We start from the raw sequence: 24,062 nt of genomic DNA, 5'->3' as shown, positions 1-24,062 counted from the left end.
ATTTGAAGAGGATAAACCAGAAAGCACAGAGCAGATGTGATTGGAAACCTGTGACGCCCTGATCTGCTTTAGAGGAGGTTCAGCTTTGGTCAGTCTCTACTGGGGGAAAAAGAAAAAAAAAGAGAAAATTCTGCCTAATGAGAGAGGAATGGCAGACATTTATGGAGGGAAACAGCAAATATGCTGCAAAACTTCAAACCCATGTGAGTGCAGAGAGCGAGCAAAGGAGCAGAACTGACTTACTTGATGTTTCCAATGTTTATCATCAATTAACAAATCCATACAGAATATTGGTCATACTAATATTCACATGCTTTCAGTATTCATGGAAAAAATAATCTACAATTCTGCCTCTGCTTGGCATCTACCTCTTCTGGCTCTTATTTGTAATGGCAAGCTCACTATTTCCAAGAGTCATGGGTAACTGAGGCTGACGCATATTCATCATGGGGACTTGGGCTTTTTACGAGGATCAGCAAAGGGAAACAAATCCACGGTTTTACATTAACCATACCAACTGCAGTCCACCTCAAACAATGTTAAAAATAACAAATTGCATTTCACTCTACTCTTTCTTATACACTAAGAGCTTAAAAAGGTATAGTTTTACAGTTACTTTTTGTGAAGCCTGCTTGTTATGTTTCTCAGACCACATATATATATATAGCAGGTACATACATACTTAACCTCCACAGAAGAAGAAAACCCTATTTCTGGCAGAATTATCAGGACTTCCTGTTTTCCAAAGGAAGCTGGATGTGGCTGACAGGATCTCATCAGGCGTCAGTGACTATGGCAGGGCCCCACATACTTCTCAGACAGAAATAAGAAGCTGTTATCTCCACTTCAGTCAATAAGAAGGGAAAAAAAAAACTTTCCATGGAATGTTTGACTTATTATTTCTGCTGGGCTGCGACAACTGGGATCAACAAAACTCATGTTACACCACATGGCATCTTGCTATACACTTATATAACCCTCACACTAGATCACAGATATGTGACAGCATTAAATAAATCATCATATGGGCATCAAATAAAGCACACATTCAAGAAGGGAGGGTTCAGAACAGAAAACGAAAGCAGGAGAAGGCAGATGTAAGACACAAAGTCCAAACATTATTTAACAGGATTGGGCCGTTAACGTAACTATGACATAAAAAGTTGATGTAAACTTCGTTGGACATTTAAGAGACTTTAATTACAACCCAACTTGAATCTTCCCTTAGAAACCTTACAATATCTGTTGTAGTTTGTGCTATCACACTGATGGTATCAATGGAAGGTTGAATTATCTCAACTAGAGGTAACCGACTTCAATAATAATTCATTATAGCCATTAAACTGAACTAGCATCACTATGCATGTTGCACCACACTACTAAATCATTGCATAGCATTTGCATTGGTTGATGGCGAGTTTGCCCACAACTGTGTCATTCAAAATGTGTTTTTGCACTTGTTTTTAGAGACAAACCACCTTCCGCCCTCCTAATGACGACAGCACCCGCTCAAAACGTCCACAAAGTCATGATTTGCTTTTGTTGCTTTATGGCTTACTTCTGTCAGCATACGTGAGTCAACATCGAATAATAAAATCACATCATCTTAACCATCAGTTGTTGACACAGCCTGCGCCATTTTCCATTCATGACATCTTCCCCTATATATTCCATATCAACCACCTTGTTTGCTCACTCATGGGCACTCACACATATATGTACTTCTATATGCAGCTTAGCATATACACATTGTGATGTAAATGGGTTAGCAAATATTATTATATAGATGTATTCTACTTAGATTAACTGCTACTAAATTATGTGACCCCTGTGAGTGAAAAGGAAAAAGGCCAACAGAATATAAAAAAGGCAAAAACCAGAAGAGAATGAGATAGGAAAAAAGTTTAAGGAATATGACCTTTCAGAGGGGCACATTGAATACACGGAGTGCACGTCTTAGAAAATAAATGAATGAAAGTCTTGATGATGGGACAACGGGGAAATGAAGGCAGTAATGAGAGTTCGGAAGCTGAAAAGTACAGAGAGCCATGTGAAAAAGAAAGAAGTCTTCATCCCTCAGACACTCTAGTGACAATTTGCCGCCAGCTGGCCCGGCCAGAGCACCCATTCACTGGGCCTCCAGGAAGTGAAAGAAAAAAAAACAAGACTTTCACAAAAAAGGCAGATAGGCTTTTACCACCAACAACGGGGTGGTGCTGAAACTGGTTCCCACAAGTTTGAATCTGAGTGACAGAGTGTTTCCAACATTAAAAGAACTGGTTTTCACCTGAGAAAAAACAAAACAAAACAAAAAAAAACTCAACTAAGGTGTGCCTGTAACGGTATTGGTCTAGGAACAATGACTCAGTGATGTCACAGGAAGGCGCTGTCATCACCACACAACCTGAGCTTCCTTTTTCGGCAACCAGACTCATCATCAATCAAAAGTGAGACATCAATGTCTGACTTTACAAAACTGTCCAAAATTTATAGTAGTACCATAATTTGGAAATCCATCAAGCAAGCTATAATTTTATTGGCAATAAGGAACTCAAAGTTAATGAAGATTCAGTTGGAAAGTCTGGAGAGAGAGGCAGACGACATACCCAACAATGAGAAAAGATGGACAAACCCAGGTTCTCTCTGTTGAACAACCACCATAACAAATTTAAAGACTACAAAAAGGTGCTGCAAATAGATGTTAAATTTTCACTTGGTGCATTCAGTGAAAGGAAACCGACAGGCAGATCAACCGGCAGCGTCACCGTGCTTGATGGAAACGTTGAGTCTTCAGTGACCACCAAAGGAACATTGGAAATGTTGACTGTTCTCTATGTATGGTATGCTTAAGCGCAGACATTGTATGCTTAAGCGCAGACATTGTATGTGATCTTTCATGGATGTTGTTACAGTATGCCATGTGTTTGTTTCAGAAGAATTCCCCTCTCTTATCACACAACCATTCAACTACCAAAACAAGTCAAATGTGAGCAGGTTGATAAAAACATTTGCCAATTTCCTGGCACAGTATCAGCCCTTGAGTTGGTGTAAAGCTAGCGTGTTAGTGCGTGAGAGAGATACTGAAAATGAGTTCCATTCAACATTTTAGAGTAGGTTTGTCAGCAAATATATGGTAAAATATCTAATTAATGGAGATATTTATCGGGAGAATGTAAGGAAGTGAGTCCATGTGACTGTGTATATTCACATTTTATATACTGTATGTGCTAGTTTATGCAAAGCATGTCTATACATACAAGTATGTTGATTTAAAGCATGATTTTCTTTGATAAATCTGTAGCAGCGTGAAATATGCTTTATTCCTTATGCAGCATCAGCCATGTCCTCTGTGATTGGATTTCACAAGGATTTCTGCACACTTTTTCACTAAATATACATTAACACCCCAACACAAACATAAATCATGGCTGCTGCGTGATATAAACCCACTCCAAATCATATCAGAGTGAATTCCTATTAAAAATAAATACAAATAAACAGCAATCATGTGTAATACACTACAATAACCAGATGAGAACCTGGCAACAGAAAGGAGTAAACAACATTAGCACGGTCGTGGATCTAGGTCAGAGAGCCTTAAGCGGAGAGAAAAAGTATTCTAGGTTGTAGGTCTACATTGCTACTTCATTACTACATTCATTTTCCACAGTGTTTAAAAACACGAATGGGGGGAGGGTTAACTGATCTGACCTGCTCTTCCCACAGGAAGACATCTTGCATCAGGTCGCCGTGTCATGAAGATAATTGTGGAAGGCTAGAAACGGTTGTGATAGCAAGAGAGGAAAGGAGTCGGGAGGAGTTCAACTTTCTTTGAATACTTGGCGGGAGGAGGCGAGGAGGAGGAGGAGGAGGGGGGGGGGGGTTGTCACACTGGAATGATTGTGTCTTTGTTCCTCTCTTGTGTGTTCTTTCTAACTAGAAAGACGGGTATTTTGTCTTTCCCATGTCTGGGTTTCTGACAGGTGTGCTGAGGTTTTGGTGAAACATGAGGAAATAATAATAATAATTTTGGCCAAAAAATCAATCAGTTTTGTTGTTGTTTCTTTAGCTGTTACAGTAATGTTTGAAAGACCTACCACAATATGATGAAAGAGAAGCTCCCAGGACTGACTCAGCTTCTGGTTCAGCACCATGTCAAAGAAGTCGTACATGAAATAACCTGCGGGAATAGACAACGTTAGTCGAGGTTAATGTCATCTTTATGTTTGGTGATTCCTTAAATCAACTAAAACAACAGATTCTTCTGACAACAGCAGCCTTGAGCATATCAAGTGTGCCAGGGGGGACCCTGCTTCCATGACGACTGCGATGGCAACCAAGATGCGTCTTGGAGAGGGGCTATTCATATCCACCACCCCCAACCCGCCACGAGCCGTATCCATGGTGACACCTTTTCAGAATGCTGGAAAAATAATGGAGTGTTGAGGATGGGGATGGTGGGCTGTGAGGGAGCTCGGGGCATTAGTGAGGCTGGATTTAACCCCATTATGTCATAAATTTGACACCAGGAGCCTTCTGACAATGTGGTGGCATGTTTGGGTTTCTCTCACCACACACATAGTACTTGTTATCAGCCACAAGACAAACAATTATTACATATTCTGGTCTCCATATATAACATGTTAGCTCATATTGTGTGATAATGGCATTGACAGTGTGTGAGGAAACTCCTGGCCAGTCTGTGTCCCCCCCACCCCCCCCCCTCCCCCCCTACACATAAGGTTGATTTTGGGTCAGGTTTTACGATCAACAACCAAAGGATGCATGGTATCTTGTTTTTATAAAAGTGCCATTTATCTCAGATATCTTATCTTTTCATTCAGTACATGCTTTCATTGAAACACACAGGAGGAATGAAGAACTGAGTGACAAACATAAAAGAAATACTGATCTGTTTTGTTTTGTTTTGACTCTGCCAACGTGCCGTGGCTTTGCACAGCTAACATCCACGGACAGGGGAATCAGACACTGTTTGACTTCCTACTGGCATCCATCTGAAGTCTGAATAGGACAGTCAGTGGAAGAAAAAAACCTTTCTAGAGAAATCTTCCAAAGTAACGTTTTTTCTTTTTTCCATTTAAGTTCTTAGGAAATGATGAATCAGTAATGCATTGACATGTTTATAGGGGTAGGTAATTCCTTTTTTAAAACCAGTTAGTCAATCAGGCTGACACATGCCAACATAATGACTCTTTTGGAATAACCCTGTTTAGATGATATTTCAAGTATGTGAAACTTGATTAAAACACCTGGCACAGTCTGATACTGACCAGGTTACTGCGGCATGTACACATCTGTGGCTTTTTGTTTTTGCAACCCGAGTAAACCCAACTTGCACAGCATTATGGGTACATCATTATATCAACACCCATGGAGCAACACTTACTATCACCTTCTGTATTACAGGTAATTTACTGCTCAAATATGTTAGCCTGTGACTGCATGTTGTTCTTCATATGTTTGGGTAAAACCAGCAGAGATACATTTCATTTAACTCAAATATTTATGGGAACAGTTCAACTACCGAGTCTCAAAGGCACATGAAAGCAGCATGGTTACCATAATTGGGTTCCTCTGTAAGAGGTTGGTCTAGGCACTGGACGAGGTCTTCGCGCAACACGTTGAGGTTCATTGATGGCATGTCACTGTGCGGTTTGCAGCATGGTATCATTGCGAGTTGGGTCGAACGCACACATCTGGTGCAAAAAAACTCTCTAAACTTGTCCTGAGAGAATCACAGCACACTGTTTGTGGAAGAGCTTAGTAGAAGCATCCCACTTGTTTTTGCGTTAATGACTCCCCTTTCTGTTACCACTGGCATTTATTGTGGACGGCCCGCATAAATCTACTGACTTCTTGCGCAGTTGCTGTCTTGGTGATGTCACGTGACTGTGTGGGGTTACGCGTGGTGCCTGGGACCGATCATAATGCTCTCCATTGATCTTCACATACCAACCCTGTTTCCTCCCTTTGCCATCTTCCAGTGTTGGGCTTCATGAAAGAATGCTAAACATCCCGGGAATCCTAGGGGAGCCCTTGTTTTCCAGCACACATCCAATATATTTGTGGTTTTGAGAGGACTCACGAGTCACTAGTTGCTCTAAGAATACTTAAAGGATTAAAAAGGAAGTAAAAAATTGGGCGAGCTGCTATTTTAAGAATGTGTGGCAGCATGTGAAATTACAACAAACTCGAATAAAAAATATTTAATGAAAATGTCGGGGAGCAGATGATAATATTTGCTAGGTGTCAATATAGTAACAGGATAAACAGGACAAATTAATCATGTCTCACACACCCTAGACCTAGAGACTGTAATATACAGTACCTGTCAAAGTTTTGGACACACCTTTCCATTAACGTGAATGAGAAAGTGTGCCCAAACTTTTAACTGCACATCAATTCATTCACATAGAGATATAGTGATGCAGGGCAGTGAGGTAGTTTGAATTTGAGACAACTTGACTCTGGTAAACCCTGATATTTACCTTTACAATATGGTAAATATGAACTGTGTTAATGAATTGTACAGACAACAAAAAGCCAGAGATTTTGAGCAATGATGGGAGCTTATTAACATGTCAGCTCCTAATTTGTTGAGCATTCAGAGTGGGACTCATGTAAAAAAAAAAAAAAGAAGCTCTGTTTATCATGTTTGCGCCTATTGTTGCAGAGAATATGCTTTCCACATTTGCATCAGACAAAGCAAAAAGTAGACAAATTATATCCATGTCTGATAATACCTGTGAAGTTAAGACTTGTATCACCTAATTAAAATAAATGATTTACATGGGTCATATACACTCCTCACTTCACTCAACTGTTACAACACCATGTAGAAAATTGAGATTAGCCGATTTAGATAATGTCACTTCTTAACTTTCCCTGTTGATGGCAGCACATCTATCAAGCCCTGTACCTTCCCATGAGGACACAATGTGTAATTCAGCATTGAACACTATGAATATTTACTCACCGATTGAAAACGACACCAACGCGTGAGAAAACACAGAGTGAGTCTCTATCAAGTCTTCGGCCATCCGTGGGTGAAGGAAAAAGCTGGAAAGATAAAAACAAACGTTCAGATGAAGCTTTTCAAATGAAAAAAAATTAAGCTTTTGGAACCTTGACAGTGATTTATCTACAATTAATTAATTTTAGCATCCTCAGAACCACTCATATTACTCCTTAGACTTTCAATATCCATCACACAGTAAACTTCACCATACATTTTAATTTATTATTATCATCAATAAACCTTTATTTAATTTAAAGGTGAACCCATTGAGATTAAAATATCTCTTTTTCAAGGGAGCCCAGAGGTTGTATTTACATTCATCTGCTGAAAGTGGGAAGTTTCTCTGTGTTAATTGAAAACATGATTTTAAGGGCATAAGGGTAGTTTGGAAGCCAATCCTGGTCCAATATTAGACTGATACAAATGTGATGTGGAAACCTGAAGCCTCCAGTGCACAAACACTGAGAATAAACTTTACAGTAAAGTAGGAAACATCTTGCTTCTGATATGAAGTACATTAGCATATTCATAGTTTCTGGGATTCTTAATGAGGGAGAAGGATTTTAACAAGATAAATGAACCTTTTTTTGTGTAAAAACCGCATCAGACACAAATGATTATTGAAAGTAAAGTGGTTTTTTTTTATAGACATCTTAAAACAGGGAAAAGGGGATCTTTAAATGTTTTCCCAAATGTGGATTTATACATCCTCGTGGGAGGTCTGGCTAAGCAGCATGACAAGACAAAACTAAACTAAACTAAACAAAATAAAAGAGAGGCAAGGCAGCTAATTTAATATCAAAATATATTCAAGGAAAATTTTACAGGAGCGCGCCAAAAAAGCCAGCATCCTTAATGAGACCAGGCAGACTCGTTATATCTGAATAACACCTGGAAACCCCCAGTGATGCCAGCAGACCCTGATTTTTTCTGATCTTAAAGTGAAATGAAACAGCCTTTAATGTGTTTTAACTCACCAGAGCACTGCCCATATCGCAGTGATAAAACTGTGCACAAAGGATGTGGAGATGTTTCTCCATTTCCACGCGTTCCTGCAGGCACTTTCGGGCATGGGGAGTTTACTCACACCAGCGTTGACAAGTCTGAAGAAACCGAAGGAGCCCCCAGTCGTTAAAATCACTGAACTCAACTCCATAGCTGAAAATGTTGGTGTAGTACGAGAAGACTCAACAGGCTCTCCAAAATGTGAGCAGTAGATGCAGCGGAGCCTCCGATTGTGAATCCTTATTTGCGACGACCGAGACAATCAGGTTTACATGCCGCTGTGTTCCCCAAATGATCTCAGCTGGTCACTCACAGAGGCGTGCGTAAAAAGGAGAAAAACGCGTGTTTCTTTCAGGGTAATTGTTTAGAGACGGAGACAGAGAAAGCGTGAACAACTCTGTCAAATTATTCTCCTTTAGAGAAAAACAGATTTGTCTTGCTATATTGGTTTTTCCTCCTAATTATCCTCTGAGGAAAGCTCAGTGTCCGCAGGTGTAACCGGTGCAGGTGTGTGATGAATGTGACCGTGAAACCATCCTGTTGTAAAACCTCATGTCTTTGCTTGTGTAACTTTTTGACATCAACAGAAACCAAACAACAGCCTCTCCCCGCCCTACTATAAAGTGGGCGCAGCTACGAGCACGCTCCATGTGCTGAGGGGCGTTCACGCCCTGTCTGGATATGACAGACTTGCTCATACACATGACACTTGTGCCAATTTCATTCATAACTCATTCAATTCAGTTCAGCCGGAGGTCACACATTACACTCATCTTATATTATTTACATTGGCTCCCTATCAGATTAAGAATTCATTTTAAGGTTATTATATACACTTACAGAGCCCTGCACAATCAGGCACTTGAATACTTATGAGACCTTCTCTGTCCATATACCTGCTGACCAGGGCTTACTGGTTGACCCTCACTCCCGCCTGAAAACAAAATGTAATAGGGCATTTGAAGTAGTGGCTCCAACACTGTGAAACTCTCCTCGTTTAGGGTTTCAATCTGCAGCCTCTGTAGATTAAAAAAAAAAAAGCAACCCAAGACTAACCTGTAAAATGGCCTTTCTCTCACCTTAAATTGATTCAGTGCTTGTTTCTCTTGTATGTCCTCTGTTTTCCTCTGTTTTTGCTTTTATATTTTTTATGGTCTTTTATGTTTTCATTTAGTTTTTATTGCTTTTTTCGTTCTTCTGCCTCATTGATTGTATGTCTTTATTGCCTGTGTTTTTTAATATTTGCATGTTTTTATAGTCTTTTTGTATTCTGTGAAGACTATAAAACACGCAAACATTATTATTATTACTATTATTATTATTATTACTGTTCAAAGCAGTTTTATTGGCATGAACATATTGAGATACAGTATTGTCAAAGCACATTGTAGTGTAGTGTTTAGAGGAGGGAAAAAAATACACATACATACTTACATACATACATACATACATACATACATACATACATACATACATACATACATACATACATACATACATACATACATACATGAACTATACAGTGTGTAATTACACTCACTGAGCACTTCATTGGGAACACCTGTTCAACCTGATGTAATCCAGTACAAGATCTCTGCCATGAATTCTACTTTCACTAAAACAACAGGTTTTGTTAGTGTCTTCTATGTCTAGGTGAAGCTTTTCAACGACTTTGCATATATAACTATATCTACACATAGATAGTGTAAATTACAAAGGGCTCATGAAGGCACCATACCTCCCAACCCACCTCATTACGTCACAAACCACTGTGGGTTTATGGGAATCGTAGTTTCTTTTTTTATATAAACTACAATTTACATAAACTATTATAACACAGGATACATTTTGTATTTTTTTATTGCATTATACGCTTTATTATATTATTTTAAACTCTTTATAGTTGTTTTCTACCTGGGACCAGAGGCATGGTTGATATTTTCACTTTTTATATTTTCATTCATTAAAAGTTACCAAAACAACGCTGCTCATTCATGTAACAGCCTGACCAAGGACATGAAGTACTACCTCAGTATTTGATGACACAGCGCCACCATCAGGTTAAGGACCGTTTCACATTGTAATTTAATAACAGCTCAGACAGTATTATGACGAGTTTAATCAGTAAATGTAAAGTTAAAGGTTGTTTTGACCCCTTTAGTTGATACCTGAAGATTAGGCAGGAACATTTTGGTTTGCATATTTTTTGTAGTTTATTTGAATTTAGTGCAAATTAGCATAAACTAGACGACATTTGTGAATAAAAAACGTACCCAAAACGTAGGCTACAACAATCACACTATCACTAAACAATCACATTAATTCCATACATTCAAAAATATATTATAACATCTTTAACATAAAGTTTAGTGGTTAGTAGCAGCTACACCATGGATGTATAATAAGAACTTATATTATTTATATTATAAGTTAAGATCTATCTATCTATCTATCTATCTATCTATCTATCTATCTATCTATCTATCTATCTATCTATCTATCTATCTATCTATCTATCTAATCCCCTTCATAAGTAAAAGACAAGATTCACCCTAAATGCAATTAATCAATTCAGGATACATTTAGGCTAAAGATAACAGATGTAGAATGTAGAAAACAGCAATAAATGTCCATAATCATTCACATTAATATGCTATGTATTTTATAATTTGTTCAAAAGAATGAAAAATCTGTTTTAGGATGTGGAGGCTGAACAAATAGTTTTGAGATTTTCATTTCTGATCAGAGAAATGAACCAAATGCACCACTGAGAGATAACTGTGGTTGAAGGGAGGAGCTCGTGAGGAGCATGTGGTACTCAGGCCGGCTGTCACGTGGTGCTGCGCTCGCTCTTAAACGCATCAGTCTGTTCATCTCCTGCAAACACTGTCGAGGATCTTAGGTCAGCAACCACAAAGAGACAAAAGGTGAGGATAACACAAATGATATGTAATGTTTGTATTAATATAATGTAGTTAAATCTTATAATACACCCATGAGCTAAATGAATGAGACGTATTACGAGAGGTGTGTAAAGGATGAATGGGTGCTGCAGGACCGGATTGCGGATGCGATACTTTACAATAGTAGTTATATTAAAAACTGTCAACTTCACAATTACATTATGACCATATGCTTCAAACTAATGTCAGTTTCCAGTGTAAGCTTGAATTCCTCTCCACTGGAGCCAAAACATAATCCTAATAATAACAATGATTTATTTATGCTCGTGATTTTTATTTTGCATGTTTTTTTCTGATGTTTTTGTCTGTAGACTGTTCAGGGATTAAGTTTAAATCCAGTTCAAGACTAGACTTGTTTCTCAATGGATGTTTTCACTGAATCTTTCTCTCAGACAGAATTAAGAGAAAGTTGCATTACAGCTGGCTTTGAATGAACAGTTATTATTTGTATAGAGCATTGCATATAACCTGTTTATTGTTCACAAAGACATTATAAAGCAAACAAGTGAAATAGATTAGAAGTCTTTCACCATGGGATACAATTTGGATTAAAATAGAAAAAAAACACAATTAAGATGTACCTTTTTAAAATGAACTTAATTAGCTAAATGAAACCTGAGAACCAAATGTGTTGTGTCATCATCGGAGCCAGGTGAACTTTATACCAGTCAGCCTAACAAAGGGCGGGTTTTCTTAATATCTTAAGAATGAATCAATGCCAAGAACCGGGTCCTGCTGAAGAGCTGGAGGAGGTGACCGAGCTGGTTTGTCAGGAGACTGACTTGAAAGACCAAGAGTAAGTGACAAGATAAAAAATGTTACGCTTTATGTGATTTCAGTCATCTGTAGCTACATTTTATTTCACATGTTCACCTCTTTTTGTTTATTGAGGATGAAAGAAGTATCTGTGGGGGATCAGAATGTATTACTTGTCCGTATCCAGGGTCAGTACAGCGCAGTTGGAAGCAGGTGCTCTCATTACAGTGCTCCTCTGATTAAAGGTACATCCAGCTATATCCAAACTTTCTACACATCTAACTCTGAATTAATGACCTTTTTTGCACTGAGTAGTGTTAACGGCAGATTCTCTGATAATCCAGGAAAACTGGTTGGTGACAAAGTAAGATGTCCCTTTCACGGCGCTTGCTTCAATGTCAGAACTGGAGATATTGAGGAGTATCCAGGACTGGACTCTCTGCCGAGCTATAAGGTAAAACTTCTCTTTTAGAGCTCAACATTTAATAACAATTTACTCCAGAAGGGATATTCTCTCCGTCTTTATAGTCGGTTTCCCAATGATGGTTATTCTGCTTGGCCAAGAATGGATTGGATGGCACAAATTCACTTTTCAGGCATCTCTTTAATACAAGCCTTCACTTGTACAGACAACGCTTGCAAGAGTATGACAAAGAGGAGAGGCAAGGGTGCAGTTCTTATAGCTTCTACTCTACATCTGTTTCTACTCAGGTTTTTTGACACATCCATGGCTTGGCATAGATTGGAAACACATTTGTTGTTTATATGTTACATACAATTCCTCAAGTCCTGGCTTAAAGTCAACAGAAAGTGACGTTCATGATAAGTGTTGTTTTCTATTCTAAGCAACGGAGTAACCTTGTTTGTGCCACATCTTAAAGGAATGCATGAATTTACATTTTGAACATACATGGTTGTGAAATTCAATAGCTTGCGTCTTAAAATTTGTTATGATTTACTTGCACAAACACTTATGCCTCATTTGTCCAAACTGTAGACTTTCTGTTGATGTCATGATGTTTGTGCCACTTAAATGGAAACAAAATGCAGGCTTTTAAAAAAATTATTATTGTAAAATTAAGTTTATACACTGTTTTAACATAAGCATACATTGGTTTATCAGAGAAGTCGCAGTTGCACTCCTTTCATATGGGGCACAAATACATCTTTTATTTCCAAATAAAGCTTTTTATATACAGAACCTTTCATGGACTTCACAAAAGCAGGTGGCCCTGCACCCATATACCGCAGACTGACATAAAAGCTAATCAAACAAAGCAATATTTAGTCAGCTGTTAATTAATATCCTGTCGTTGGGATTGCTAACAGCGTTTGTTGAGTACATGGTGTCTAATTTAATATGTGCATTGCTTAAGACAAGAACTGCAAATATGACACTGAGACATATCCCTTGTTCACAACGTTTGTAGTTCCATTTCAGGACATTGTTATTGTTCTGGTCACTTCCTCAATCTACTGTAATATTTCCCTCTTACAAAATGGATGCTGTTGTCAACATTTCAGCTGCTGCAGTTCACAGTCTGGAGACATGATTTTGGCATTGCGTACAGATGACTTCCACTTTGCTAAGATCTGCTTTTGAAAAAGAAAATCTCCTAGTCAGACACATTTTGTGGCTAAATTTCTCTTTTAAAAAACTAATTTCACAGGTCAAAGTTCAGGATGGCAAAGTGTATGTTTCCATCAACAAAAAGGTAAGTGACTGCAAGTTAAATTGATGAAACGATCACAATGTTTCCTTCCTTTTTAGTCTCAAAATTCTCTATTTTAAATCATTCATCATTTGTTGTTGTCAGACTCTGAAGCTGACCAGACGGGTGAAGGAGATGTGCAGCTTGGTACCAGACATCAAACATACAGTGTTGCTCATAGGAGGAGGTAAGGACTGGATGTAATAATCATGGTACATTTTGACAGTTCAAGCCTCAGACCATCATTCTCACAAAATGTGAAATTTTCCCAGATAATTGGAAAAAAGAAGACCTGGTGCTCAACTTCACTTGGTGGTGTAGTGCTACTGTGTGTCCTTAATCTCCAATCTCTGAATGTACCTGCTGAGTAAGTACAGACTGACAGTCATTTTTATGAATTCAGGCCCTGCCTCTCTGGTTTGTGCTGAAACGCTGAGGCAGAACTGCTACCAGGGTCGAATCATCATAGTAACAAAAGACGCCCTGCTTCCATTTGACAAGCCCAAACTGAGTAAGGTAAGACCTAACCTGTATTCATGCAGTCAAATAAACACTTCATTTCCATTAATTACAATAAACAGCATCCTGCTTTGCTCTTCTTTTTTAGTGTGTCGTTAACCTGTGTTTAGATGTATCTTCAGTAAGAGACATTTTTAAGAAATGGTTAAACAAATCAATGGCATTGCCTCTTTTCAGGCTATGAATGTGGACAGCAGCAGCATCCTCCTCCGGTCAAGTGACTTTTTGCAACAACATGGGATAGAAGTGTGGACGCAGAAAGAGGTGATGAGCAATAAAACAAACAGGGAATGTCCAGTCTGAGTTTTACCGATATTGAAAGGTGTTCCACAAGGCTCCAAACTGGGTCCAATCTTATTTTCCATTTACATTAACGATATAAACTCATCCCTATCTGGCTTTCATGCCTACCTTTATGCAGACAATACTATTATATCATTTTGCATATTCTCCACAATTTTCTGTTATGAATCTGCAAACCTCACCTCGTGTGCTCATTGATCTAAGAGTAGTTTTGAACACATGAAAAACTAAGTTCATGTTGTTTTCTAGACGACTCTGCAGAAAAAGAGTTACTGAAGTGGTATTTCTGTCAGGTGATGTGATTTATAGTCATGTAGCCTCTTGTACCCTCAAACCTCTGGACTCAGTTTATCATTCTGCCCTCCGTTTTATCACTGGTGATGTTTATGGTACCCATCATTGCACCCTGTATGAGAAGGTTGGTTGGTCATCTCTCTCAGATAGAGGTGGTATGCACTGATTCTTATTTGTCTACAGAGCTCTTCCTTTTTACAACTTCCTTTTTACATTTAATCACTCTTGGTCAGATTAGGCAGTACTGACAATACATGCTCACATGATTGGCTAACACAGTGAACCCAAAGTCAACAATTATGTGTTCATGAGTGTTTTTATTTAAATTTCATTTCATGTACATTGAGGTCTCTTGATAATGGCATTCTATCTCAGTGGGATTACCTGATTATATAAAGGTTAAAAAAAAAGACTGATATTTGAGATGTGGCCTCACCATCTTGCACAGACTGAAATATCTTTTGTGTCTAAGGTGGTGTCGGTAAACATACCTGAGAAGACAGTGAAGTTGAGTGATGGCAGCCTGCAGCATTATGACAAGCTCCTCATCTCAACGGGATGTAGGTAAGACTCACTCACATGTTCCTCAAATAGATTTTACATTGTTTTCTTATGCTTAGGGATCACAAACACATAAAAGACTAGTAAAAACAGTCTGTAATTGTTAAGTTGTAAGATTTCTATGCAGCATTAGCAATATAATAGTCCTTCTGTTAACAGAGCAAGGCCGCTCGACTGTCCTGGTAATGACCTGATGGGAGTGAAGTTACTGGAGAGTTATGCTGATTCCAAAGAGATTCATAGCTCCTGCCTTGGCCGTAAGGCTGTCGTCATTGGAGCCTCCTTCATAGGTAATCAGATTTGAGTTTAAGTTACATTGCAGTGTAAATCTTAGTTCATTGTTGTTTTCTTCCCAGTAAGCTGTGACTGCAAGTCAGCATGCACAAATGATTAATATACTATTTAAATAATTGACAACGCAAGATAAAACTACTCCAGTATGCATATGATAACAACTATGGTCAATCAAATTCGTCGGCCATTATTGATTTTCTTGAAACAATAGGTATGGAAGTGGCATCCTACTTATCAGACAAAGCTTCCAGTGTGGCTGTTGTTGGCACTGGCACATACCCGTTTGAGCGGTCTCTGGGCCCCCAGATCGGCAAGATGACTATGCAAGTAAGAAACAATGATGGCGCTCTGACATTGTCACAGCTGAATGTAATTCTTTATCAGTTTTTATTTAACAGAATTTAAAACACACAATTTTTCCTTTTTAAGATGTTAGAGGAACATAATGTAAAGTTCTACATGAACGACAGAATCACAGAGATCCGAGGGGAGAATGGCAAGGTAACACTTCCTTAACTCAATTTTCACTCTCACTGAAACTGAGATTGTGCCGCCTCAAACCTTGATATTCTATTGTTGATCCATGAATGTCGTCTTTTTTTCAGGTAAAGGAAGTGGTGCTGAAGAGTGGCATAGCCCTGGAAGCTGATGTGGTGATAGCAGGAATTGGTAATTGACCGCTGCTGTTTCCAAATGTTATGATGTGCATTGTAATTAATATGACAGAAAATAATGTATTTAGTCTTTGCAGATTATGAACTTGCATGTCACTTTTGCACCTTTTAATCTATAGACCTTTATTGTTTTGTTAACAAACGCTACTCTGCCCTCTCAGTTTTTCGGACCTTTCCTGTTCAGCATTACAAAACTCAAGTATGTCTGTTTTCTCAGGTGTGATCCCTAATTCAGACTTCTTGGCAGGCAGCGAAGTGGAAGTGGACTCTAGGAAAGCTGTAGTTGTAGACAAGGTAAACAAACAGCAATCAACAGCAAAATTGTAATCACTATGGTGTTGATATGGCTAATCTGTTACTGACTGAAATGAATGGATATGTATTGACTTGACGACTAAAGTGCTTGTAGACCTGACATCAAAGCTTTGCAGTAAACACAACTCTTTTCTCCAGTTCATGAGGACCAATATACCAGATGTCTTTAGTGCTGGAGACATTACCTCCTTCCCTCTGACCATTCGTGGAGACCAAAGGGTCAACATTGGTCACTGGCAAATGTCACATGCTCATGGTAAGAGACCGAAGGATTCAAGGAGACACAACCTTCATGTTCTGTGGCTTGATATGGGGATTTCTGTCTGGCTCAAAAATGATTATTAAGCACATTTTCCTTTTCTTTCCTCAGGAAAAGTAGCTGCCCTAAATATGCTGAAGAAACCAACCAAGATTGACTCGGTTCCTTTCTTCTGGACTGTGCTGCTTGGGAAGAGTATCAGATACACAGGTGGAGTTTTTATTGAGAAACTGTCACTCTTATATTGGAATAAGTCAGGCAACGCTTCACTGAATCTCATTTTCTTCTTTCATTTCTTCTTTCTACAGGCTATGGGGAAGGCTACACAGAAATCATATTCAAAGGCCAAGTGGAAGAGGGGAAGTTCCTGGCTTTTTATATTAAGTAAGCAGCTGTTGAGTAACTCCTGATGCAGCTGAAAATGAATTGCTGTGTCATATTTGCGTTGCATTTCCCTTTGTCAACAGAGATGAGGAGGTGGTAGCTGCCGCCAGCTTGATGTTTGACCCTGCTGTGGCTCACCTGGCAGAACTGATGGCTACAGGACAGCGCATAACAAAAGCGCAGGCTCAGTGAGTCTGTGCATCCACGCACACACACACACACACACACCAGATTACACAAACTAGATTAATTAAATTAAATATTAAATTAAATACCTAAAATAAATACATTCCGCAAATGTGAATTTGCTTTGAGAGCTGTTATCATTCTTATTGTCCATTACTGGTGATATGTAAAAGAAGACAAACCCACAGGACAGCATCAAAATGCAATAGTATGAAAGCAGCCATAAAGATATTGTTTGCACATGCCCACATGCGTCATTTGTATATTTGGTTGCTATGGTTGTTCCACTGGCTGTTTGCAGTATCCACTTGCTTATTTTGGATCAGATTTCGGCTCAAACATGTATGATGCATTTGTTTTTGTTGTTCTTTCAAGCACTCTTTATTAGAGCATACAACCCACGCACAAGGAAATGTGCAACACAAGACAGTATAAGGTCAGAATAATAAAAAGACAATAATTTATAAAACACACAAAAGAAATACAGCCAGGTATAAAGCACATAACAAAAAGGCACAATTAAGTGAAACATCAAAAGAAGAGAAAGATAAGTTAAATAAATCCTATTACTACTGGAGCTGAAATGCCCTGTTTCAGCAGAAGATGAAATGAGAGGCTGCATATAGAACCAATATAAGATTATGTGCCAGTTCTCTGTGTCCATGAAATGAAAGTATATAAGCAATTTTCAAAGGGGAAATGACAGTCAGTGTATTGCATTAACAAGGCAAAGTGACATAATGAAATGAAGGAAAAATATACTGAAGCTTTGTGTCTCACGTCTGGTTCAGTTCTGAAATTTGGCAGTAGTATCACTCTGGTTCAGGTCTTTTAAGATGCTGGTATAGGCCAGGTTTGCGTCTCAGTTTTACACCCATACAGATCTATAATCCTAAATATAATCAAACACCAGATAATACCATGACTGGAATACGAGTGTACATGTCAACATACTGTGTGTGTTGAACAGTTAAACATCTGTACTGTTCTTGTGTCTGTTCAGAGCTGATGACCTGAGCTGGCTGCAGGTGTAACCAGATGTCTGCTGTATCCAGGAGTAACACCTCTTTTTCTGGCTCCTCTCACCCTCATCCAGTGCCAAATGGGATCGCTCGATTAACTTCATCGTGCCTTCTAAAAGCCCATAAAACCCCAGCTTTGCTCTCACCCACAGTGCTGTTCCCATAGCAGCAAACAAGGCTTTATTGAATTTGCACTTTGTGCACCCATTGAATAATCTAATCTCAATCATGAGGGCACCGGCTGGGTAAGTCTAAGTGGACTTCATATTCAAAGACATACAGACTGTGTTTTATCTACTCAAAACACTGAAAACGCACAGCCCTGAAGCAGTTGCAGTATATTTGAGTAACTTATTTAAAATAAAGAATATTTTATGGGTTTTTAAGACATCTGTTTCATTCCTCCTGTTTAGTGACTCGTGAGTTAGCTGATCGACAACATTGATATCATGATGCATGAGCTAACCATCTTTCATTTACTTAAAAATAAAAACTGGATGCTTTATGGTACGTAACTAATACTCCGGTATTAAATGTTAAGGGATTTATTCAGAACTGACATTACATATCATACACTTTACTGTTGTCAGCTTACATGAGCAGTATGGAAGATGTTTTTTCTCCTTTTGTTTGTTATACTGACTAAATCATTGCTCATCTCATAATCAGGTTGGATATTTAATTTGTTTCAGTCTTAATTGTCTGACAGATGCTAATAAACACAATGTCATGTTCGTGTACTTAAACATTTTTTATTAAACATGTATGTTTTTCTCTTTTTTATTGATTATCTGAATCCACAAGTACAAGTACAAGTTAATCTTTTATATTACACACTAGAGAACAGGTTTTAGCAACAAAAACATTGACAAGATGCTTCTACAGCTTTTTTATGTACCAATAATCACTTTGTGAATTACGTATTATTTCATAAACTACCAAAAAATACATTCAGTATATTCACAGTAAGTCACAGGAGCTACATAACGAGTATAACATGATTTGCCACCTACAAACCTTTATGGACAAAATCAACACATATTAATGTCTGACAGTTAAATTTCTGTAGTTGTCTGCTGTCTTCAGAACAATTACTTGCTTCTTCTTCATTTGCCTGTTTTGGAGCATTGTTTCACCGCGTTTCCCAGTTTGTCAGCCAACAGAAATGGGTTGAGGTGGCAGTACTGAGAAAAAATTAAGAAAGTCCACAGTCACACTTTTAATGTAGTACCTTAAGCCTTTATACAAGACTAAAACAAATCTGTTACCAACAAGCTTACACATCAAAAGATTATTTTTCTGTAAAATGATTACACATTTTTGTATTTATACAAATTAAAATATCCTTAAAAATCCTTGAAAATGTGAAGCTGTACATTTCAAACTAAGTAAAATTGAAAACAAAAAAAGATCCTTGTATGCAATAAATGGGTCAACCTTCATTTATTTCTGGATGCAGTCAGTAGGTAACTATTGAGAATTTAATCATTTCAGAAAAACCAGCTACCTGTGGTGTTGACTCAGAGCAGGGCTCTGGTTTATCCAACTTCTGGATTTTGAAATCCGGGGCGAAGCGGCAACTCTGGAGGATTGCAGCCATTTCTCCATTTACCTCCACTGCAACATCTTTCTGCGTAGCACACAAATAAACATTAAACTAGTCTGTCCAAAGATGTTTTTTAGAAGTTTTTTTTTTCTCTGACATAAACAGATTAACATGCAACTCTTGTGTAAGCATTCATCATTGAGTTTGTAAATTAACCTCTTCTGATGTGGCTTGTTTTATACCTTGAAACAGTGTGATGAATCAAAGTCCAACTGATCAGGGCAGTCTGCCACAGTTCCTTTATAGGTCACTGTTGCGTCAGTCACGACTGGATGTTTGGGCAGTTTAAACATTCTGTAAGTGCTTGATGAGTAGCAGATGTCACCTGCAGAAAGAAGAGCTGGTTCAATTGTAGAATGAAAATGATCTTGTCATTAATAGTCAAAATTGCTTCTTTTTTTTTTTTTTTACCTGCTTTTGCTTTGAGCTCATCGTTGTGAACCACAATATGGCTTGCTGAAACAAGGTGTGGAGTGCTGAAACCTACATTGTGGGCCAAGGAAATGAGGTCTTTCCAAAACAGACAGCCACCCATTCCTTCACCTAAATCCAAAGGAAAGGGATCAAAGTCAAAGGATATTGTATGTTGTGTGTATCAGCTTTATTCTGTGCTGTGTTCTTGCCTTTCACATTGAAATTTGGTGACAGTTCAATTATGTTATCATCAGTATTTTACCCCACAGAACTGGGTCTTTCTTCATGTGATCAGGCACGACTTTGCTGGCGTACATGTCACTGTAGTACAGTTCACCTCCCTCCTGGATAAAACGAGTGTGATGAGAGTCAGAGTCTGTTCATCAGTCTTGATCATCTTTCCAGAGACATTTTTACATGAATGTTGTTGGTAGAAATTTTTCATACTAACCTTTAGGACATTGTAGACTTCCTGTAGCACTGCTCTCTTATCAGGACACAAACAGATGACACAGTTGGATCTGAAAAGAGGATAGGATTTGTTTTTTTGATCTATCCAGGCTGTTATATCAACAGACCACAGACAGATTGGACACATCATGTACAGTGGTTCCTAACCTTTTTTGCTTATGACCCTCAATATGAAGCAATGTCTTCTTGTGACCCCTTGTCAATTCTGTTGATGTGTCTGATTTTCTCTCATTAGATTATTAGATTTGAATGCTTTTTTGAGGCCTGAAGTTTTTCACACCAAAAAAGATTAGAAAAAACATTATTTTATGTTGCAGAATGTCTTACTTCCTATGCCAGTAATCATGTTAAGACTCTTTAGATTTGTCTTACAACCCAGGTTGGGAACCACAGATGCAGAATCATAACCATTTTCACAACCTACAGAACAACATCCATGGAGTCACTCTGTATGCCAGCTTCACCGAGCTTCTCCATGTAGCCCTGGACAAAAGTGATGTTGGGTTGCTCATAGCCAAACTTCTTTTGATGGTACTCGATGTACTGACGAGACACTGTGACCTAAAGAAACACAAGTTAAGTCAGTACAGAGCAAAGGAGTTAAGTGGCAACGTGTGTGTATGTGCATGTGTCATTCTTACCAGCTCCTCTGTCATATCGATCCCGGTGACATGCCCATTCGGTCCAACGAGTTTACTGAAGGCATAACAGTCTCTGCCAGAGCCGCTGCCAAGGTCCAGGATTTTGCAGCCCTCAAGCTTCGCTGGAAACGGAAGACCACAGCCGTAGAATCTGGGAAAAAGTACTGTCAGTTAGGCCTGGACAAAATCAAATATCACAATACTTTTAATCAAATACCTTGACATCAATACTGTGATAATAATGGAAGGATGACTCTTGGTGCTTTCACAAAATATTTAAACAATGACATTTTTGATAAATAATCATCAGAAAAGTGGATATAATGACTGAATAAAGGCAAATAACAGAAGATTACATCTCTTTACTGAAATGCAGCTTTTAAAAAAATATCTAGTTACATATAAATATAATATAATTCATATATATATATTGCCCAGCACTGATGTCAGTGACCACAGTCTCAATGACCACTAAATTTAAGCTACTCTGTAATAGGAAAGTCATGTATGAACTTCAGTGTCATGGATGAGTCGTTTGTCAATCACATTTTGCCTGATGTGTGTGCCTAGTGTAGACGACAATGGGTACAGTATTTGAATTATTTTGCTCTTGTTTTAGTCTAAATAATCAAGGACAGCAGATACAGAACAGACTTTAGTCAGCACATCAAGATCCTCTGCATGACAAATCTGCATGTTGGAAAATAATCTCCACTGTACCTTCCAGTCACTGCCAAAGATGTAGGCCTATATGATGCAAAGATGAAGACGAGGAAAAAAATGTAAATGGTACCTTTTGGTCACCTCGGGGTGAACCAGGCTCAGAGCTTGAGTAACAATTTTTGGCACTGAGCAAGACAAACTGCAGGAAGGGGCACTTGTTTGCAAATCACAAGAGGACTCCAGTCGATTGCCGTAGTATTTCTGCACACATGATGACACATTATGAGCCAACTCCAGTTTTCTACACAGGCTGCAAGTCAGTGTATAACAGGTGTTTAAAATGAATATATTTTTTAAACTTGATTTCCCCCACTGTGTTATGTAATACTAACACAACATGTATAATCTACTGATTTAAACTGACTTTTTTTTAGCTGCCATTCACACAAAGTAAGGATGAAAATCTCTTTGCAGGACATCGCTGACAAATAAGTTCATTCAAATCTTTTCAGTAAATGTTAGACGATCACACTCCATAGTAAGATAAGATGATATTAAAAACAAAACAAAACAAAACACAACGACATACAATCTCTGTGTAAATAAATCTTCAATACATAAATGTAGAATATGCAGAATTCCTGAGATTATATACATGTGTGCAATGTTCCTGGGATTTACAAAGTGAGTACAGTATCAGTCTGGCAGGCGGGGCAAATAATCTAAAATAATCTCTGCTAAGTGTCGAAAACTTTCTTGTGATAGCCTAAAATATATATGTGACATTAACTTAAAAACCAGGTAAATGCATGAGAATAAAACTCAATAATAATACAAACTCTGTTAACTGTACCTTCACGCTTTCCCGCACATCTTCACAAGTCTCCATTGCGCAACAAAGAGTTACAAGTTACAACAACAAAGTTTAGTTTTCTTTAAAGTTACAAAAAATGGTTCCAGACTGTCTGAAAGGCAAAAATGAACAATGAAAATCAATGAGAAGTATTTGGGTATGACAGGAGCACAGCTGACACCAGCCTGAGGTCGAGTCTAGACGGGCAAAAACATGAATGGAAAATGATCAAACTCCCGCGAGATTTGTAAGGAAGTGACGTTTCATAACAATTGATAAACTCGCGAGATCTGCAAGGTGGTAATTAAGTAAGCATCACCACGTTCCAAGTGATCATTTTTACCTAATCAGACCTTAACTACAATGTTGTTAACACAACTTTAAGTAAAGATACAGTATAGTGACTAATGGGGTTCAAAAAGCTGGAATCTTGTCACCCATCTTATTCAATATGTATATGGATGATCTTTAAAAACAGCTAAAAGAGTGCAGGACTGGCTGTATAGTGAAGAGTAATCTTATTAATCATCTGTTGTATGATGATGACTTAGTTGTCCTGTCTCCTTACAGTGCTGGATTACAACAACTGCTCAAATTATGGTATACAGTATGAAATAAAATTCAATCCTAAAAAGAGTGTTGTCATGATTGTTAAAACCAAGGAAGATTGGAAGCACAACTTTCCTTCTTTTCTTTTGGCAGATCAAGTGTTAAATGTAGTGAGCAGAGTAAAATATTTGGGTCACATCACCAGGGATGATCTATGTGATGATGATGATGATGACGTGCAGCGTCAATGTTACAAAATGTATGCAGAAGCAAATATGCTGGCACGCAAGTTTTACATGTATACTGATGATGTAAAGACAGCTCTTTTTAAAGCATATTGTACTCCACTTTATATATACAGCCCATCTTTGGTGCAATTACAGCAAAGCAAAAATGAAAAAGCTTCAGGTTGCATACAATGATTCATTTAGATTTCTGCTTAGGCTTCACGTTTGTTTTTAACAATGTCCCCACCTTTTATGCAGCGTTAAGGAAGTTAATGTACAGATTCATGGTTCGGTTAAATTAATCAAAAAATGAAGTTATGATGGCATTAGCCCAGCTTACAAAGTGACACGA

The 24,062-nt window shown here is 38.2% G+C and overlaps 3 protein-coding genes across 4 annotated transcripts; 1 reads left to right on the top strand and 2 right to left on the bottom strand.

The window, feature by feature from the left end:
* Positions 1 to 2,170: 2,170 nt before the first annotated feature.
* On the bottom strand, positions 2,171 to 8,537 carry LOC133980573 (TLC domain-containing protein 2-like). Its single transcript, XM_062419330.1, has 4 exons — positions 8,017 to 8,537; positions 6,998 to 7,080; positions 4,098 to 4,180; positions 2,171 to 2,287 (listed from the first exon to the last, which is right to left on the bottom strand). Exons 1-4 carry the CDS (start codon positions 8,193 to 8,195, stop codon positions 2,171 to 2,173), a joined length of 462 nt encoding a protein of 153 aa, XP_062275314.1. The 5' UTR covers positions 8,196 to 8,537.
* A 2,364-nt stretch (positions 8,538 to 10,901) lies between these two features.
* aifm4 (apoptosis inducing factor mitochondria associated 4) lies at positions 10,902 to 19,032 on the top strand. The gene is made up of 19 exons (XM_062419397.1): positions 10,902 to 10,971; positions 11,714 to 11,803; positions 11,899 to 12,008; positions 12,108 to 12,217; positions 13,434 to 13,478; positions 13,581 to 13,662; positions 13,879 to 13,991; positions 14,172 to 14,258; positions 15,064 to 15,155; positions 15,312 to 15,442; positions 15,658 to 15,773; positions 15,876 to 15,947; positions 16,052 to 16,115; positions 16,338 to 16,414; positions 16,574 to 16,691; positions 16,806 to 16,904; positions 17,003 to 17,078; positions 17,162 to 17,266; positions 18,268 to 19,032. The coding sequence occupies exons 2-19, from the start codon at positions 11,715 to 11,717 to the stop codon at positions 18,296 to 18,298; spliced, it is 1,617 nt and encodes a 538-aa protein (XP_062275381.1). The 5' UTR covers positions 10,902 to 10,971; position 11,714; the 3' UTR covers positions 18,299 to 19,032.
* zgc:153372 (uncharacterized protein LOC767695 homolog) lies at positions 19,025 to 23,131 on the bottom strand. 2 transcript variants are annotated; one of them, XM_062419395.1, is made up of 10 exons: positions 22,935 to 23,131; positions 22,212 to 22,342; positions 21,419 to 21,569; positions 21,202 to 21,338; positions 20,758 to 20,827; positions 20,569 to 20,650; positions 20,304 to 20,435; positions 20,075 to 20,217; positions 19,794 to 19,916; positions 19,025 to 19,470 (listed from the first exon to the last, which is right to left on the bottom strand). In XM_062419395.1, the coding sequence occupies exons 1-10, from the start codon at positions 22,968 to 22,970 to the stop codon at positions 19,393 to 19,395; spliced, it is 1,083 nt and encodes a 360-aa protein (XP_062275379.1). In that variant the 5' UTR covers positions 22,971 to 23,131; the 3' UTR covers positions 19,025 to 19,392. The 2 variants fall into 2 exon arrangements, with proteins under 2 accessions (XP_062275379.1, XP_062275380.1); XM_062419396.1 differs by lacking the exon at positions 19,025 to 19,470 and having other exon boundaries at positions 20,049 to 20,217.
* Between the last annotated feature and the right edge of the window lie 931 nt (positions 23,132 to 24,062).

This window comes from Scomber scombrus, chromosome 5 (assembly GCF_963691925.1).
Source record: "Scomber scombrus chromosome 5, fScoSco1.1, whole genome shotgun sequence".
NCBI classification, from domain to species: Eukaryota; Metazoa; Chordata; class Actinopteri; order Scombriformes; family Scombridae; genus Scomber; species Scomber scombrus.
Note: the sequence above shows the minus strand (reverse complement) of the source record. Positions and strands in the feature narration are given on the sequence as shown.